Source organism: Malaya genurostris, chromosome 1 (assembly GCF_030247185.1).
Source record: "Malaya genurostris strain Urasoe2022 chromosome 1, Malgen_1.1, whole genome shotgun sequence".
Taxonomy (NCBI): Eukaryota; Metazoa; Arthropoda; class Insecta; order Diptera; family Culicidae; genus Malaya; species Malaya genurostris.
This window is the reverse complement of record NC_080570.1, coordinates 161,952,641-161,971,435: the sequence shown is the minus strand read 5'-3', so window position 1 is coordinate 161,971,435 and position 18,795 is coordinate 161,952,641. Positions and strand designations below refer to the sequence as shown.

Sequence of the window (18,795 nt, the reverse complement as noted above, 5' to 3'; positions counted from 1 at the left end):
GAGTAGTAGTTGTGGAAGAAGGAACGATTGCGCAAACAGGTGTGCAAATGGTGCTAGTGATGATAGTTGAAGTATAGCCACTAGAAGGCTGCGTTTCGTTAGCAGTAGTAGGAGTTCGTATGCTGATGTTGTTGTTGGTGTTGTTGTTACTATTTGTGGCGTTGTTTGCTTCGCAATTGTTGCTACTACTACTACGACTACTAATACTACTAACATGTTTACCGGCTAAATTACTACTACAGCTATTATTGTTATTATTATTGACATTGAAAGTACTATTATTGGAAAAGTATTCAACACGTTTAGGCGCATGCGTATCACAGGAACAGTAATTTAAAATACCTTGACTCGTCTTAATTCGAATATTGAGATAAACCGGCTGAAACGAAAGGAAAATATATTCGATATTATCATCACCTTTTCAAGCAAGCGATACCAACCTTATGGTCTCCCATGCAGACCGTTTCACCGATGATACCGTAAGTATCTTTGGCAACCGCTGCAGTCTGTGCCTTCCCGTTCTCACGTCCTTCGTCGATAAGTTTGCGGGCCGCAGGACTAATCAGTATCCGGTCACACCAGGCCGGACAGCGAGTGGACATGTAGTTGGCCGGTTGCAGCGGGTCTTCCTCGTACGGGTAGGAGGGCGGGAATGTGATTGGATACTCGTACAGTATGCTGCGAAGCGAATCCAGCTCGCGGTCAAATTGACGCAGCTGAAAACAAAAAAATAACACGAGAAAGTGCCAGATGAAACCGACATGATCGAACCATCACCCAAGCCATTCATACTGACCCAACTTTCCTTGAAGGTGCTCTGATCGTAATGATTGAACTCTTTCTTACCCACCGTAAGTACATTCGCACCTTCCGAATCTCGGTACTGAACCTTGGTATTGTCTAGTTTTGCGTGCGGGATTTGGTGCATCGTGAGATCCTCAGTCAGTTTCTGCAAGAGAAAAAAGAAAAGAATTACAAACTTTTACATGGTTGGCAAACGACTGGACAATGCGTCATTCATGCGTCTGTTCTGGTATCCAGCGGCTGAGTATGAAATGCTGCATCTCGTCCAGCTAAATCCAAGGTGGCAACCCCACCAACGGGATCGTCCTAGTGCTAGTTGGGACGTTAAACAGAACAAGCACGATGATCCTTCGGCGAGACAGGGGGTTGGCGTAGGCCTAGTAAGCCTCCCGTAAAACATCTATTACGAATAATACAGAAGAGAATACGACCCGGAACAATCGGCATAGACCCACGCAATGAAATAAGGACTACGATTGGAAACTTGGAACATGGCCGATCAACGCTAGGATGTGTAAGTTGAGAATAAAAGGCCGTTTTTTCAATTACAGCATCATCAACGTGCACTGCCCACATGAAGGAAGACCCGATGACGAGAAAGAAGCGTTCTACGTGCAGCTGGAACAAGCCTATGACGGCTGCCCACGCAGAGACGTAAAAATGGTCATCGGTGACATGAATGCCCAGGTAGGAAGGGAGGCAATGTACCGACCGGTAATCGGGCCGAAAAGCCTGCAAGCCGCATCGAATAACAACGTCCAACGGTGTGTCAACTTTGCGGCCTTCCGAGGAATGGTAGTCAGAAGCACCTTTTTTCCCCGTAAGGATATCCACAAAGCTACCTGGAGATCACCTGACCAACAGACCGAAAACCAAATCGACCACGTTTTGATCGACGGAAAATTTTTCTCGGACATCAACAATGTTCGCACCTACCGCAGTGCGAATGTAGATTAGGACCACTACTTGGTTGCTGTATGCATGCGCTCAAAACTTTCGACGGTGGCTACCCAACGTTGAAACCGAACGTCGCGGTTTAACATCGCGCGGCTCCGGGATGCTGGAGTAGCCCAAGATTACGCGCAGCAGTTGGCAGTGGCACTACCAACGGAAGAGCAGCTTGGTGCAGCTACTCTTGAAGATGGCTGAAGAGACATCCGTTTTGCCATAGGTAGCATTTGACGACGAATGTGAACAGTTAGTGGCCGAGAAGAATGCAGCTTGGGCGAGCAAGCTGCAACACCGGACGAGAGCAAACGAGGAGCGATACAGACAGGCGCGGAACAGACTAAACTCGGTATCCCGTAGAAAAAAGCGCCAGCAGGAAGACCGAGATCGCGAAGCGATGGAACAGCTGTTCCGTGCTAATGACACAAGGAAGTTCTACGAGAAGGTGAACCGTTCGCGCAGAGGCCATGTGCCACAGGCCGATATGTGCAAGGACACCAACGGGGATCTTCTCACGAACGACTGTGAGGTGATCGAGAGGTGGCGGCAGTATTTCGACGAGCATCTTTGGAAATAATTTGGAAATATTATTCGAACAATAAGTGAATTTTTTGGAGGTATCTGGTCTTAATCAACTGTTCCTAATGCACATCAAAATCAGAGATGTCCATCTCCTCTGTGTGACGAAGAGCAAGCAAAATTTCTCCCCTCGCACTGACAACTTCAACGAGAGCTCTTCTCTTTCACATATATACACCACTGTTGTAGAAAGTGTGCACGCATCATGAGTGCGTTTGTTTATTTCCTTTTACCTCCTCCACTGAATCGCACCTAAGTGCTAGAGCATTAGCTAATAAATTCTCTGAGGTGGATGCAGATACTTTCACAGAGGTGTACACGCCGGTGAGCACTCTGGTGTATGGTTTGCGTAGAAGAAGCGTTTTATCAAACCTATTCCTACACTGCGGAAAAAAAACAATTAAAAGTTTCATAGAACTGAGGTTTATGAACCAAGTGGGCATCAATTTCATTGTCATAAACAGTTTGATTTTCTTAATTGTTCTCTATGCATGGTTCAACTATTCCCTTCATCAACACAAAAAAATGCGAACGAAGAAGGAACTTTAGATCCGAACTTTCCGGCAGTCAAAGCAGAGGCGCTGCTCGTTTAGAGATAATACTTTCCCCATTTTTAACGACTTCGAATATAAACGGGCAGTCATTTGAAAAATCACTGCAGAATTTGAAGAAAAAGTTGAAGTTGAAGAAACTTACCTTTACAACACCTTCGGTATCACACCGAAAGTTAAAATCACCGAAGACAAAATATGGCACAGCTTTGTTCAGCTTATCCATGTGAAATCTAACAAAGAAAGCAAACAGTTTAGAAGGTAGTTCCATCTAACTAACTGTTGTACCTTTCCAGTGTATGCACCAGGGCCCTCCGTCGGCTTTTGCAGTACACCGATGGATATTCCTCGCAGGCCGCCAGGTTGGAAGCATCGTGGAACAGATGGATATTGACCAGATCGAACACAGTTCCGTTCAGGGACCAACGAGTTCGCAGGAAGCCCTTACGTGACCATTTGCACTAAAAATACAAAATAAAATTATTTCCTTATTTTGAGGTTCATATAAAGCACACAAAAATTACCTCCGGGAAGAATTGTTGAGGAAATTTAGCCTTTTCTTTTGTAGCAACCGATTCGATGTTACCGGTATGGATGTTTTTACCCTCGACCGTTTCCCATTCGTGTGTGAGGAAGTTCCAAATCTGCAGATGATTGATGGTATGAATGGCAAAGTAAAGATTGCCTAGAGCCTGTGAAGTAAAAATGAAAAAAGAAATTGAAAATTAGTCCCTGTACATCAGAAGAAGAAAAAGCATCGTGGGAGGAACGAAAAAAAAAATCAAAGTCGTTGAGCATCATTTGATTGCCACTGTAGCAATCAGACTTTAATCAACGATACGATCCCAATCCCCACACGACTCACACGTATCACAGATATAAAGCTAGAGTTAGAGCTAGAGTAGCTGCAGACAGTTCAATGGATTCCAGTGTTCAAACCATTCAAGGATCAAATCCATTCATCCCCAAGGCATGAAAGGCAGATGAGCAAGTTCGCATGGCACCGACACTCGGTTTCCCTGTGTTTATAATGTTAATGACCACGCTTGATTGCAAATCTGATTAAACATCTGCCAGCTAATGTGGTGCCCCGCAGATGTGTGTTTTGTATATAAAGTGTGTTTGTTTTGCCACATATTGAGTGAGTTTAAGTTTTGCTTTTTGTCTCAATTTCGCTCCTTTGTAGAAGGACCAGCAAATTGGCCTGCGACTATATTCTAGCAGAGGAATATAAACTGATAACATACGGAATGAAGCATCATCATGAAAACGATAGAAAAGTAATTGATTAGAACTGACACGATGGTTGCAATAAAAAAAAAGGAATTAACTCATTCCGATTCTTGTTATTTGTTCAGAAAATTGCAGAAAAATGTTAAAGATCACTTTTCTCAACTGCTCAATTGGAATGCTATAGAATTCTTGAATCGTTCAAGCGCATCGAATTTATTTAGAATATTCCATTAATTTATTTTCATATCACATTGTTTGTACCATGAAACAATAAATACGATTTGTATTGGATTTCTCAATCCGCTTTGCTTGGAGGAAAAGCGCTGTCATTAAATTCGCAAAAAGGGTTGATGGGCAGTAGGTGACCGAATCGCACCTTCATCCATTTCCTTGTCGTTGCTGCTGACAGTAATTGAAGCGTCGCGTCGGTCGTTGACATTTTGACATTTTGTTTGACATTTTGTTATCGTCTTTTTGTCAAACTGGTTTCAAAATCCAGTTGAAATCTTTACGTCGATATATTCATTACTGTTTAGACAATTTTAGGTGAAATGTACTCCCGAAAAAATGCGCGCAATAATGTAACCGCTTGAGTTTAACGAATCATCGCACAAAGCATAACAGACACAACCGACACATAAAGACTGTCCCAGAAAGTATGGACGCACTTTGATTTCGCTGTAAATAGTTGACAAGTGTTAGATATTCAAATTTCATTCGATATACTGATAATATTAGACTACAACAACAGAATATTATTCTGAACATTTGCTACTTAGCAATTGTAGACTAGCTGGCGCACCTTCTTGCAAACGTTCCTCATTAAATTCCGTACAGACTTGTTGGCGACAAGTTTTGACACTTTTTTTTCCAATCTTTTTCGAGCTGTTGAATGGTTTCGGCTGCCGAGACATGTTTCCTAAGATGTGCCTTCGTAAATACCCAAAATTCTTCAATTGGTCGAAGTTGTGTGCAATTTGGTGGATTCATGTCTTTTGAAACGAAAGTGACATTTTTGGTAGTATACCATTCTACCGTTGATTTCGAGTAGTGGCAAGAAGCAAGATTTGGCCAGAAGACAACAGGATCCTTGTGGCTTTGAATCATGGGTAGAAGTCGTTTTTGTAAACATTCCTTGAAGTATATTTCGCTGTTCATTGAAGCAGTGGTGATGAAGGGTTTCGAAATCTTACCGCAGCTACAAATTGCTTGCCATACCATAGCTTTCTTACCAAATTTTTCGACTTAAATCGATGTCTCGGACTGGTTAAAAAACTTGCCCTTCCCGCACCGTATAATATTGTGGTCCCGGCAAGGATTTGTAATCGAGTTTGACGTAGATTTCGTCGTCCATGATTATGCAGTTCAAATTTCCAACAAGAATCGTATTGTACAGCTTTCGAACCCTCGGCCTGAACTATGCTTCTTGTTTCGGACTACGTTTTGGTTGTTTCTGCTTCTTATAGGTTCGAATATTCAAACGTTCTTTAGCACGAAGAACATTTGACTTAGAAGTGGCCACATCCCGAACTGAAACCTCCTTCTTTTGCTCGAACGCCTTCAGTATACGTTTATTCAACTAAGGGTTAGCAGGACCTTTTTTTCGAAGCGTTTTCAGGTTATCCTCAAAAGTGTTATCCTCACCGAACTTCCTGATTGCATTTCGCACGGATTTTTCACTCACTCCTTCCATACATCCAAACATCTTCTCTGTTCATCAAACACCAGTCTTCTCGCTCTATACCTATTTTCCGCTCAAGCACTGAGTAGGAGAGTGTATTTAGAATCGCTTGTCACCTCTACTGGTGTCACTGGTTGCTGGCTGGATATCGTCAGAGACAGACCCTATGAAGGTTGTAATGATAGTCTGTACTGGTGATAACACAAAACCTTAACGTTTCATGTAATTCTAAGACATTTGGCACTGAAAACAAATTTTCGATATTTTTCGATTTTGGGAATCTAAAGTTCCAGAGTCGAATTTAAACAAAAAATTAGAGATGACACTAGATCTCGACATTTCAAACAATTCCAAGGCGTTTGAAATCTAAAATTTGTTGATTTGTACAAAAAAAAATTTTCGAGATGAAACTATTATATTATACTATTAAGTTTTATTCAATTCTAAAACTTTTAGGCATCAAAACATTTTTTCTGGATTTCGGAAAATTCTTGTGCGAGAGGGGGGGGGGGGGGGAGGGTGGTTATAGGGTGGTTTATGGTGATTTTCAAGCTCGAAAATTATCATACTTTGACTACCAGGAATAAACTACTGTAATCAAAATTAGTTTTTGCAATTTTTTTTTGCAAATCGATATTTAATTTTTTAAATCGAATTTTTAAAATCAATTTGTGGGACTCGATTAGGAATTTTTGTTTTTCGATATTGTTTATTCGAAAACTTGAATGTTATACTGATGATTTTCACAAAATTAGTCAAATTTCCGAATAAAAATATCAATCCTTTCCGAGTCCTACACTGAAAATTTTTTTTTTATTCTCAAGTCGATTTGCAAAAAAGCACCATTTGGGAACCGAAATATGAAACTGAGATCACGATCTTTAATTTAGATCTGGACTCTGGAACTGTACACTAAGGTCATTTTTATGCGATTTTTTATGCGAAATTTCAGAGTTATGCGATTTTTTATGCGAATTTTCAGAGTTATGCGGTACGTAAACTCGCATAAAAAAGACTTCAGTTGTATTTCGGAAATAAATTCTGGATATGAATTTTGAAATTGAAGTTCAGACTAGAATAGAGTTCAACAATTTCTGAACGCAATTCAGATTTAGAACTCTATTTCAGAATCCGCGTTAAGAACTCTGGAACTAAGTTTTTAATCAGAAATTCTGGAACTTCGAATCGAAATCCAAGACCAGAAATTAGATCCAAAATCTAGTTGTAAGTTGAAGTTGAATCCAGTTTCAGAGTTCAGTTCCAGAGTGCAGGTCTCGAATATAATTCCAAAACTCAGTTCCACAATCCTGAAGATTCCGGAACTAGATTTTGAAAATTTTCGTGCTAAATTCTGGGTCTGAATTCTAGAGTTGAATTTTGATCCGGAATTCTGAATCCGAATTTGAAAACTGAATTCTTGACCGAAATTCTCTAACTTAAATTCAGCTACAGAATCAGAATCTTCAGAGTTCAGGGCGAACCAAAATCCTGGTTTCGAATTCAGTTCCAGAACACATGTTCAGTTCAGATTCAACAATTTAGATCCAGAATTCAGTTCCAGAATCTGGCATCAAAATTGAGTTTAAGATCCCGTTCCGAAAATCAGATTCAGATATTCAGTTGCAAGGTTCAGAAATCAGTTCTAGCACTCGGCTTCAAAATTCGGTTCATAACTGAACCATCCATTTTATTATCCGTTTGCCGTTATCCTCTATATTGAAAAAAATTTATGAGAAAATCGTACATCTTTGCAAAACACAGCCTGGGTCGATTTTGAAAAAAAAGGCGGGTGGGTAAGCTTTCTCCTTCTTCACTGCTTGAATTTGAAACGATGCATTTACACTAAAGTACGGATTAGTTATTTCAAACATTCTGACATATAATTAAATATTGCGCAATAATTTGTATAGTTCTCTATAATGAAAAGAAAAACGTACACGTTAAAAAAAACTCTTTATTCATAATCATACGAAAAATATCCTCTAATTTAATTCAAATGGAATGAACAATACAATATCTGACACCACTTGCACACTCTGAAGGCCAAATCTAATTTTAAAAATCGAGAAAAAATGCGAAAATTTTGTGATTAGAAAATATCAGACTGTAAGCCGATTTCAATATTTCAACAGATAAGTAATTCTAATAGTTCCTTTTCGTTGTATTTTTCTCCAATGCAAAAAACCAGTAGTATAGTATAGTGGGAGCAGAAATTCTACCGGCATAAGTTGACCAGAAAGCGATTTGTGTAGGGAGAGTGGAAATGGCATCAGCATTAATTGTTTTCTACGTTTCGCTTTCGGCTTGCGTTTTTTCTGACCTGTTAATATCATTTCCGCTCTCCCTACACCTATCGCTTTCTGATCAACTTATGCTAGTAAAATAAATTAAAATTATTGCACTCTAGCAAACAAACCGATACCCATGAGGTGCCAAACCCCCCCTCCCTATTTGGCAGACATCAGCATGTTGAATCAAATCAATACACAAATACGTGACCGAAACCTACTAGTTCGACTTTCCATTCTAGAAACGCAGCGACTCACCCAATTTTGCGTCTGCTCTGCTTCCCTTAGAACGATCATATTCACAACTAACGATTCATCATAACGCCCAGTGCATGCTGGCTGTTCTGCAAAAAGTAATCATCCATGCAATCTACATCACAAACAACAGTCGGAGGCAGTCTAGCAAGTAGAACTGCTGACGGTACGCGAAGACGACGACGACTCGTTGGGACATTGAGCGGTCATATGTACTCGGAAAGTGCGCGTGAAAATTGCTTTGCTTGAGTGCCAGGTCGCACACGTCAGACAACAAACCCTCCCGACCATCATCAGCGATGTGACAGCGATCAATAAAAATCTGAAACAGACAGACCGACAGTCGAAAGGCGCGGAACACGATGTAAACAATATCGATCAACGAGTGAGGTTCCATTTCTCTACAGCCGCAAAAACTAGCCGCACGAACTAGACGAACGATGAGGTGGCCGGCCGACCATGGTTTTATTGTATAACCAATTCTGATGGGGTTAGGAGAGAATAAACTAGCCGGACAAAACACTACCCGCCCACGTTCCGAACCGTCATTGGTTTGCGACGCGCAAGTGGTATCATTCTTTTCTACAACAACAACAACAACAACATTCTCCGTGCGGCTTCTTGAACCGCAGCGATTCATTGCATAAACATTGACGGAATGGAAGCGTCTTTTGTAAAGGGCTCCTCTGAGCTCCGACCGAAACCGACCGAAGGAAAATTGTTCACTTTACCATGTCAGTTTTAATGGGCATCCAACAATGTTGAACAACGTAAAAAAAAACACAAAAAGCCACATTTTCGTCCTTTGCTAAAAACAATCTCACCGCAATCGATTTGTTGAACTTCAAGTTCACTGACGACGGTTCCGATGCTGACGCTTTTAATAGCATCGTCGTTTCAAAGTGCTCTGCTCGTATTTTACCATGTAGACTCTGTTCACAAACAGACAGACAGACAGAGGCCCCTCCACAAACATTGACAAACGCCCGCGTTCGGTATTCGAGTGTATTTGCATGAGTGACGAAAATAATTGTAATCTCATACGCCACTGATCCCCGATATCGATATTGGCCGCCACGAAGCAGAAGCTAAGAGACGTGAACGAAGAAGTATGTAAATCAAAATGGTGATTTCAGAAGGATACGCTTCAACTAGTTTTGATTATGCAGGGATCGAATTTACATAACATAGGTAGGAGGCGGACGGAGGTACTTTGATTTGGAACTTACAGGGGATTGAAGAGAAAAAAAAATGAAAATTAAATGTCTCTACCAGGTGAACGATACAGAGAAAAACGGGCCTATGAGTATGTAAAGTTTTAAATGACGAATTTCGCACTAACTCGAACAAATGTGAGCTTTCTGTACATGAAGACTTTTTCACATAGAAAGCTACTTTGCATGCTTTGTTTTTCCAAAATTGAGTAAATTTTACAAAATTAGTCAAATTTTCGAATAGAACTAATGAAAAAAAAAAGAAAAAAACACTGAGTATTTGTGCGTCATGCCGTGGCGTAGTATCTCACAATTAAATTCCGCAAACGAAAAAAAAAGACGAAAGGGTAATGTCAACGACATAACTGAAGCACTTGAATACGAATAAAACTGACATGTTTCTTTCACACTTTCGAATATCGATAATCATTGGTTTCGGATTTAATTCCTACGATCCCAAACAAAAGATTAAGGCACTAAATTTAGTACTAAAAACGTGCTTAATCCACCTAACAGTGAGATGATACCTTTTTTTATCATCCGCATGAGTTTTTTGCAATATTGTTCGGTGTTTTAGTTCTCATGACATTATTTTAATGACCGTCGTTTCAAGCGGCAATTTAAAGTTCAATTCACTCATCACCCTGTAATGTCGAAACTGCAAATCGGATCGAATTTGAATCTAAACGTGTAATAATCGATTGAACATTCCATGAGATGTCGAAATAAGTTCCACTTTAGAGTTTACGGTTCTACCAGAACCGGTATTCAGGAACCCGCATAACCGAAAACGATTCGTATGGCCATAAATTAATATGACGATCAAATTGCAATAGTTTTGAGTTCAACTTTGAAGCTTTTTGGATTGTCATCTTCTATATCGATATGAATTTTCAAAACTCATCACCCTGTAATTCCAGAATCGGATAAAATTCATTAATTTTGTATGGGACCATAAATCCTTTAATTTCAATTTTGTAGTTGAAATTTGATTTGGACTTTTTTGAGGAAACGATTGAGCTTTGAGAAACGATTCGATACTGGAACCGGAATTCTAAAATCGGTGTAGTCAGTTAAATCCACTTCAGGAGCTGTATAGTTTATATTTGATTCAATATCCTTTGTAAAGATATGAGTACTTGGAAACACTTGTAACGGAAACTCGAATTTCAGTCCGCATCTTCATTGTGCTTGCGAAATCGAAACTATTCTGAAGGTTTCTTCAGCCAAAACGAACTTACCTCTTACATCGAGTTCTAACTTGTAAGAGTTCTTAACGTCAGTAAAATCGTAGTACTACTAATCACTCAATGATTCTGTACGCTAAGAATCGGCTGCGAAGTTTGTTGAAACAGAAAGGCCAAATTCCACAAAATGAATGTAATGCAATGACTTTGCTTTGCGTCAAAATATTAGGTAAATCGAGCCTCATCACCACGATGATTGTGCTGGAAGTACCTTATGTATTTCATCGAGGGTCTCCTTTGTCGGTAGCCCTTTGCTTAACCAAATCCGAATTCAGGTGCACCTCCTCGAAATTTCTAGTTGCCAAAAGATGAGATAACTAAGAGCTCACAAGTTCCTATTCCATGCCTCCCCATGAGTCTATCATGATATTTGATCGATAGAACGGCTTCTACTTGGGTGCTATCCCCTTCTGCGTAGCAGAATGAGAGGGTGCAAATGATTTGTATGTAATCACTCATTTTAAATAGCTCCTGTATTTCGGCTTGAAGTCCTATTGTTGGAAAATATTCAGACTCCTTAATGTGGTTTTGAATTGCCTTTAATTTATCCAGATGTTTAGTTCACTTGTTTGGATAAAAATCGTCTGTTACATTCTTTATATTATTCATAGATTAGCATTCTTCATACGTTTAATGCCTGGTTTCCGTCTATTCAATTGGACTTTCACTTCATGTGTTTTCTTATGCATGGTAGTTTAATTGTTAAATCAATTTCTCCGGTTAGGAGTTAGCTACTGGTTCGAGTCCCGTCTCTGCGGTAATATTTTTGCGGTTTTCCTTACATAATTGCATTCGCATGTCAGTTTTACAATCTGCTTCCCCGTTAGATACTGATGATGCAGGTAATTCACAAAATTTATTAGATAACAGTTTCAGTATCCGAAAGTATCAACAATAATACATTTCAATTTGACTATTGACTCATTTGCAGCTTTCAAACGAGTTCAAGTTTGCCGAAATCGGGTGAGTTTTTCTCTAAGAAAATAGTGTGATTTGTCGGTTACGTCATTTATAATATTACATGACCAGAACCGAAGGTGTTCTGTACAGTCCATTTGATCTGTGACCACACTATAACTTTGAATGAGCCCAAATTTGTATGGATCGGTTTGGCCATCTCAGAGAACACTGTGTGGATAGAAGCCCGAGCGGTTTATTGGATACGTCACTTATACGATTTTATCTCATGAAAAGGATCTGTTTTCAAGATTGGTTCTGCCATCTCTGATGATAGAAAAAAAGTGCAGATTGTCGGTTACGTCACTCACACCATCATATCTTTGGAACCAAAAGTGCCAAACATCTGATATTCGAACTTGTATAGGCTATATTCAGAAAATTGTAAGGGGGGTTGGCGGTTCAATAGTTAGGGCGTTGGTCTTACAAGCCAGTTGTCGTATTTTGCGTTTTCCTTGAGTGTTGTGACTTTTTGTCCAGTTTTGTGCAGCACGAACTTTTTTCTTTACTCCAGCCATTGGAATTTACGCAAACTTCTCTGCAACCGAATTCAGCTGCTTTTGTCCAAGATTTTAGAAATTTTTCTATAGCTGTAGTTTGTTATTCATATTGAGAGTGTTCTCTCTTCCCTAGAGCCCAACAATTCTCGATAGGTTGCAACTCCTGGCAGTTAGGTGGACTCGCGTCTTTCGTCTCCATTCGCTTTATACCATTCCAAAACATCTTTGGGCTAGTGACAAAATGCCAAATTAGGCCAAAATAGCGAGGAAGTATCATGGCTGCGCAGGAATGGTAACAATCGCTTCTTTAGGCACTCGTCACGGTATATTTCCTTGTTTACCGTTTTGGTAGTGACGAAGATTTGCCTTTCTCGACCACAGCTCCATATTGCCTGCCAAACCAATCTTTTTTTTGGAAACTTGATCTTTTCTTCGTCCGGAAATGCCACTCTACGCCGTTCCGCTGCATGGCAGTATAAAAAGACATTTAGGGAAGCTGCTTCAAGTCTTCTAGCACATAAGTTTCAGTGTCCATTATCACCCAGGCTTTAGCCGTCACGTTCTGTTTATCATTACGGTTCGGTACAGGTTTCATTTTGAACGACTTCATTCCATACTTGAAATATTTCCAGAGATATACGTATTTAGGATTGCGCAGATTTGATTTGGATTTTTTTTCAGATTCGATTTTCTTTTCCAAAACATGATGAAGAATTTAAAAAAATACTAATTTAGAATTTTCTTTACGTTTCGTCTTTGACTCGTCAGTGCAGAGCAGTTCAAATTCTATTTTCGGTTCCGAAACTACAAGATGATGAGTTTCTTCGAATTCAAGCGAGTGCTTTTTAAGCCAAAAAATAAAATACACTGATTAAAATATGAAAACATTCCGAATGCTACATCGAGTTTAGATGAAAGCTAAAATTTATACATTTTGAGAACTTTGAGAAACCTTTGTGAACAAGTTATTCTATAAGGAAACTCATGAAGAAAGTAAAAAAAAAACTGCAGTAGATTAAGAAAGTAGCTCACAAATTACGAGCCTTTTAATAGTTTTGTTTTTCAAATGTTGGGAAAAATCAGGGACAATTCAGACTTTGTCCGTACAAAATTCACAAAAAAAACATTGAAACAAATCGTATTTTCTTCGCATGTGCAACTGTTCTATGATTCTCATACAAATTTAATCTTTTCCCATGTAATCAATTGCAAAATGATACCTTTCTCATAAACGTTGCTAACTAGCCCGAGTCACTTGACCGGAGTTTGTTTCCTTTTGAAAGTTTGACGCTAGTTCAATGCGTCCTTCTCAAAGCAAACCATCAGATGGATTCGAGTGTGTTCAGCGAGATGCTCCATCTAAGGACAGAGTATTATTGTTGGAATCTGTCTACCCGTGGAATGCGTGTAATTGTCTCTGTTGACAGTTCCGCCACAGACGTTTCAATGAAACAGTAGATGTTAGTTTGTAATCACATTTTTCGGAATGCAGCATCAGTTTAGACGTTCAGTTGATGTTGAACTGCTAAAGGGCATTAGCCTTTCGACTAGAGCTATTAAGGGCTGAGGCCAGTAGGTCGCTATAACCACGTGCCTCGCTCTACGTATTACATTTCTCTCCATGCTCTCTCGCATATATGCAAAATGACACTCGATGGGCCGGGAGGCCAAGAAATTTTTGATATTTTCGGTTACAAATTTGACTACATCACATAAAATCCCATAAAGCTACCGCTTGTTTGGCAGCCTTTCTGAGTCGATTTCATTTCTCTCTCATTTTTCGTTACGTTACCAGGAAACTGGAGCAGAAAAAAATGGCGCGAGCTTAGAAATCGACTTACCTTCACAAAAATTCACTTCATTTTTATCGCGACAACATATATGTTTTTATGCAATGCATCTTAATCTTAATTAAATTATCTAGACATTGTCAGGATAGATTTTTGATGCATGCCTTGGAAGGCGAGATATTCATTGAACAAGTTGAAAGTTGCCCCTTTCAGCTATGCAATTCTTCCTTCAGAAAAAAGACTTTCCCGACCGCTAAAGTCAACGAATCATTCTGAAATTTTCACAGAATAATCTAAAGTAATGTTCTATGAGATTGTCAGTTGAGTTTTTTGATATTCGTCACCGTTTCTGAGAAAATCAGATTTGAAGCGTGAAAATAGCCTTCTAAATCACCCTAAAACACACTGACCTTAGACCTTAACGCATAAATGTTGTTCACATTTCTGTAATCCTTTTTGAAATATTGAAAATATCAATTTTTTTGTTTTTTTAAATGGCAATATTTCATTATAAAAAACTAGCTATAAAAGTGATGCTTTTCATGCACCCAAAATGTTTGGTCTAACTCTGGAAGAATGCTAGCAAAATCTTACTCGATTTGGCACGAAATCTCCGAGTAGACAAGTCGCATTATTTCGTGTCGATCTGCTCTCAGACACGTCAAGGCCACGACGACGAAGTGTAGGTGCAGCAGCAACCAATTTCCCGAGTGAATGTTTGTTCCGACATTGAACCTATCGGAAAACTGGTGTAAACTAAAAATAAAAAGAAGCAGTATTTTACCACCAAAATGCCAATCAGCCATAAATATTTATTAATTATTCATCCTACGCAACAACGGTTACGGCACTATGATATTGACCCCCGGGCTAATAAAACCGTCAAATCGGTCCACTTTCGTTACACTTCCAATTTATGAGTTCTCCACGCTGCTTCTCGCTCGGTATGGTAAACAAAAGGCGATCAGTTCGAAAATAATTCCGAGAGCAAACACGGCTCGAATCGTGTAACGAATCACGAAATCGATTAGTGAAATGTGTTTTCGAAACTCAGAAAGTAATTTCATTTAACTTGGAATCGTATTCCAATATCTACTCCCACCAAGAGAGGAAATTCCAACATTCTGAAATTCTTGACATAAGAAATCCCGAACATATTATGAAATAGAAAATAAATAGAAATAGATGAATATGGGTACGATTACTCTACCGGCGGCAATACGTCAATATCTTTGTTTATGCACAAAGAGCTTTATAGTTTGTTGTGCTCTCAGTTCTGGATTTTGCAATGTTATAGTTTTTAATAGGCATTCAAAAAAAAGTTCGTGCCGTTTTCTTACAGATGTCTTAACTTGACAAGACAGCTGCCTCTTCAAATTATGTGACTGCAAGCCACTCTATCAATCAAACAGCATTGAGCAGTACACAATATAAAATACAAGACATATTTTAAAATCAAAATCATTGGGACAACCGACACTCCCGTCTGTGCGAGACACGACACTTGACAGGGATATACTTGATTAGTCATAACGCTAAGTGCATCGTTTGTTTGTTTCTTGTTTTTCCCCCGTGTCGTCATACACAAGGCAAATAGACAGACAGGAACGAAGATGACAAGTCCATCATCATCGTCGAGAGACTGAATATCACACAGACGAAAGACTACACTAATGGGATCAACCGCAGTCAGAAGAAGAAAGAAAGAAAAAAAAAAACACTGCAATCGGAACGCAATATGATGTGGTTGCAGCAGTAGAACAACTCAGGAAAACTTGTCGGAGTTGGCTGGGCTATGCCAGTGGACATATAAATGGTTTAGTGGAAGTTTTCGATAGTTGCCGGTGGGATTAAATTAGTATGATTGCTTTGAGCTGGCTGATTGCAGATGGAATGAAGGATGATTACGAAACAAACCTACCGTGAAGTGTTCCGCTGAGTTGTAGTCCTCGTCCAGGTATACCCGGATCCGGTTGTAGTCGGCCAGTTCGGCCGATTCGCACAGGTGCTTGATGAATTCCTGCACGTACTCCATCGACTTTTCGTACGTCTTGCCGCCGACCTCCTGCAGATGAAGGGCGATGAATGCCGGCCGCCGAGAGACGACATGGGTGAGGAATTCCTGGATCCAGATGTTGAGCAGTCGCGAAGGCTGTGGGTAAACAACGATAAACATCATTAAATCGCTGGTTCGTTATTTTGTTCAAGTGAAATTCTACTCAGTTAGGGTTGTTCGGTTACCAATCAACTGTGCACGCTGCCCCGTTCTGCTGGCAATTTTTATACAGTGGTAGAAAATTTTAGCACTCAAGAAGTGTACTCTTCTTATTTTGATGATACGAGTTAAACTGACAAGTTTCATTATCAGTTCAATTCTGAACTGTTAGGCACTGATGAGTTGAAAACGAGCTTATGCCGTTTTCGTTTGATACCAAATCTAACCTAACCTAAGTTTAACGCCCACACTTGTACAGCATATTCTAAAAAGCTTCGAATTAGGGCGCAGTAGGGAAATTTTAGTGTATATAAGTCATTAAAATCAGCGATATTTCGTTTCAGTGCTTTAGCCGGAATTGATGAAGGTGCAAGAAGCTAAGTTTTCGGTCGAATATCTCACCTAAGTACTGTCCTAAAAAGTATGGACGCAACCAAAAACCGCTGCCATTTATGGTTGCATTCTGTTGTTTACACTCTTCTCTAACCACTTGTGTAGTTGTTTATTTGTTTTCATTAGTTTGTTTCGAAATACGTGGACTTTCAGCAGAACAACGTCGAAAAATTGTGTACAAATGGTGCACAGAACGCGGACTGTCACTGAGAAAGATAGCAAGAATGGAAGGAGTAAGTGAAAACCCCGTGCGGAATACAATCAGGAAAAGTTCGGTGAGGAAAACACCTTTGAGGATAAACCGAAAACGGGTCGATAAAAAGTTCCTGCTAACCCTCAGTTGGATAAACGTATACTGAAGGCGTTCGAGCAAAAGAAGAAGGTTTCAGTTCGGGATGTGGCCAAAAAAGTGAGCACTTCGAAGTCAAATGTTCTTCGTGCTAAAGAACGTTTGAATCTTCGATCCTGTAAGAAGCAGAAACAACCACAACATAGTCCGAAACGAGAAGCATCAATCAGGCCGAAGGTTCGAAGGCTGTACAAATTGAACTAGAGCTGAAATTTGAACTGCATAATCATGGACGACGAAACCTACGTGAAACTCTATTACAAATCCTTGCCGGGACCACAATATTATACGGTGCGAGAAGGGCAAGTGTTAAACCAGTCCGAGACATCGATTGAAGTCGAAAAATTTGGTGAAAAAGCTATGGTCTGGCAAGCAATTTGTAGCTGCAGTAAGATTTCGAAACCGTTCTTCACCACTGCTTCAATGAACAGCGAAATATACATCAAGGAATGTTTACAAAAACGACTTCTACCCATGATTCGAAGCCACAAGGATCCTGTTGTCTTCTGGCCAGATCTTGCTTCTTGCCACTACTCGAAATCAACGGTAGAAAAAATCCAAAATGGCATTTTCATCCCAAAAGATATGAATCCACCAAATTGCCCAAAACCTCGACCAATTGAGGAATTTTGGGTATTAACGATGGCACATCTTAGGAAACATGTCTCGGCAGCCGAAACCATTCAACAGTTCGAAAAAGATAGGAAAAAAGTGTCAAAACTTGTCGCCACGAAGTCTGTAGGGAATTCAATGAGGAACGTTCGCACGAAGGTGACTAAGTAGCAAATGTTGAGAATAATATTCTGTTGTTGTAGTCTAATATTATCATTATATCGAATAAAATTTGAATATCTAACACTTGTGAATTATTTACAGCGAAATCAAAGTGCGTCCATACTTTCTGGGACAGTCTTTATTGGAGATCAGGTGTATTCATTGCTATCCAGCGAATGAAGGTGAAGCAGTGGTTCGCTATTCACGTTCTCGTCCATTGATTCGGTGTCACTGTTGTTGGCGGAATCATCGTTATTGCTTTTATTTGTCCAGGCGTTAGGTGCGTTGTTAGCTGTAGCTGGCGTACTTTGTTCTACATGAGATACAACAGATAGTTTCGTTGAGAAGGATGCTTCATTGTTGTTGATGGCTGTCAAAGATATACTGGGGATGTTTGGGGTTAGTGTGGAGGAAGCACCATTGTCCTTTGGTGTAGATGTCTTCTTGTTCAGTTTATCACATCGCTTACATCTTCTACATCTGTCGAGGACTATTAGAATTAGAACAACCATCTTGCCGATTGTCACACGGATTAAAAATAATGTAACCATATAGTATAAGGTTATATTGTCAGATGGAATTAAATAACAATACAATAAAAAATGCACGGTACCTAATACCTCCAATACGTCCGAGAGATTATATATAGGAAATCTCATAGGATATGGTACAATTATGTGTATAACAGTAGAACAGTTGTAAAAATTTTTAGCAGTCAAGTAGAGTACATTTTACCGTCTTATTGGTGGTAATAATTGAACTGATAGGTTGCATTAAAAATTCAATTTGAACTTTTAAACACTGATGAGTTAAAGACAAAGTTATGTTCGCTTCATGCCAAACCTATCCCAGTTCGCACCCTAACTGCGGTCAAACCACTATGGTCCGAAACGAGAAATTAGCGTGACAAAAATATTTTCACTATTAAATATTAGTTATTTGCAGTTAGTGTCAAAAGTTGTTTGTAATCAAATGGCGCACCTTTTGATGAAAAATGTTACTAGGGTGGTCCTCATT

The 18,795-nt window shown here is 39.6% G+C and overlaps 1 protein-coding gene across 1 annotated transcript in view; it reads right to left on the bottom strand.

The window, feature by feature from the left end:
- Positions 1 to 18,795, bottom strand: part of LOC131426547 (uncharacterized) — a 30,211-nt gene that overhangs the window by 6,174 nt on the left and 5,242 nt on the right. The window contains exons 2-8 of the mRNA XM_058589376.1: positions 15,969 to 16,199; positions 3,407 to 3,574; positions 3,171 to 3,343; positions 3,028 to 3,115; positions 797 to 949; positions 441 to 716; positions 38 to 379 (exon numbers count right to left, since the gene is read on the bottom strand). Coding sequence (XP_058445359.1) covers positions 38 to 379; positions 441 to 716; positions 797 to 949; positions 3,028 to 3,115; positions 3,171 to 3,343; positions 3,407 to 3,574; positions 15,969 to 16,199 — 1,431 coding nt within the window. The remainder of the gene's footprint in view (positions 1 to 37; positions 380 to 440; positions 717 to 796; positions 950 to 3,027; positions 3,116 to 3,170; positions 3,344 to 3,406; positions 3,575 to 15,968; positions 16,200 to 18,795) is intronic.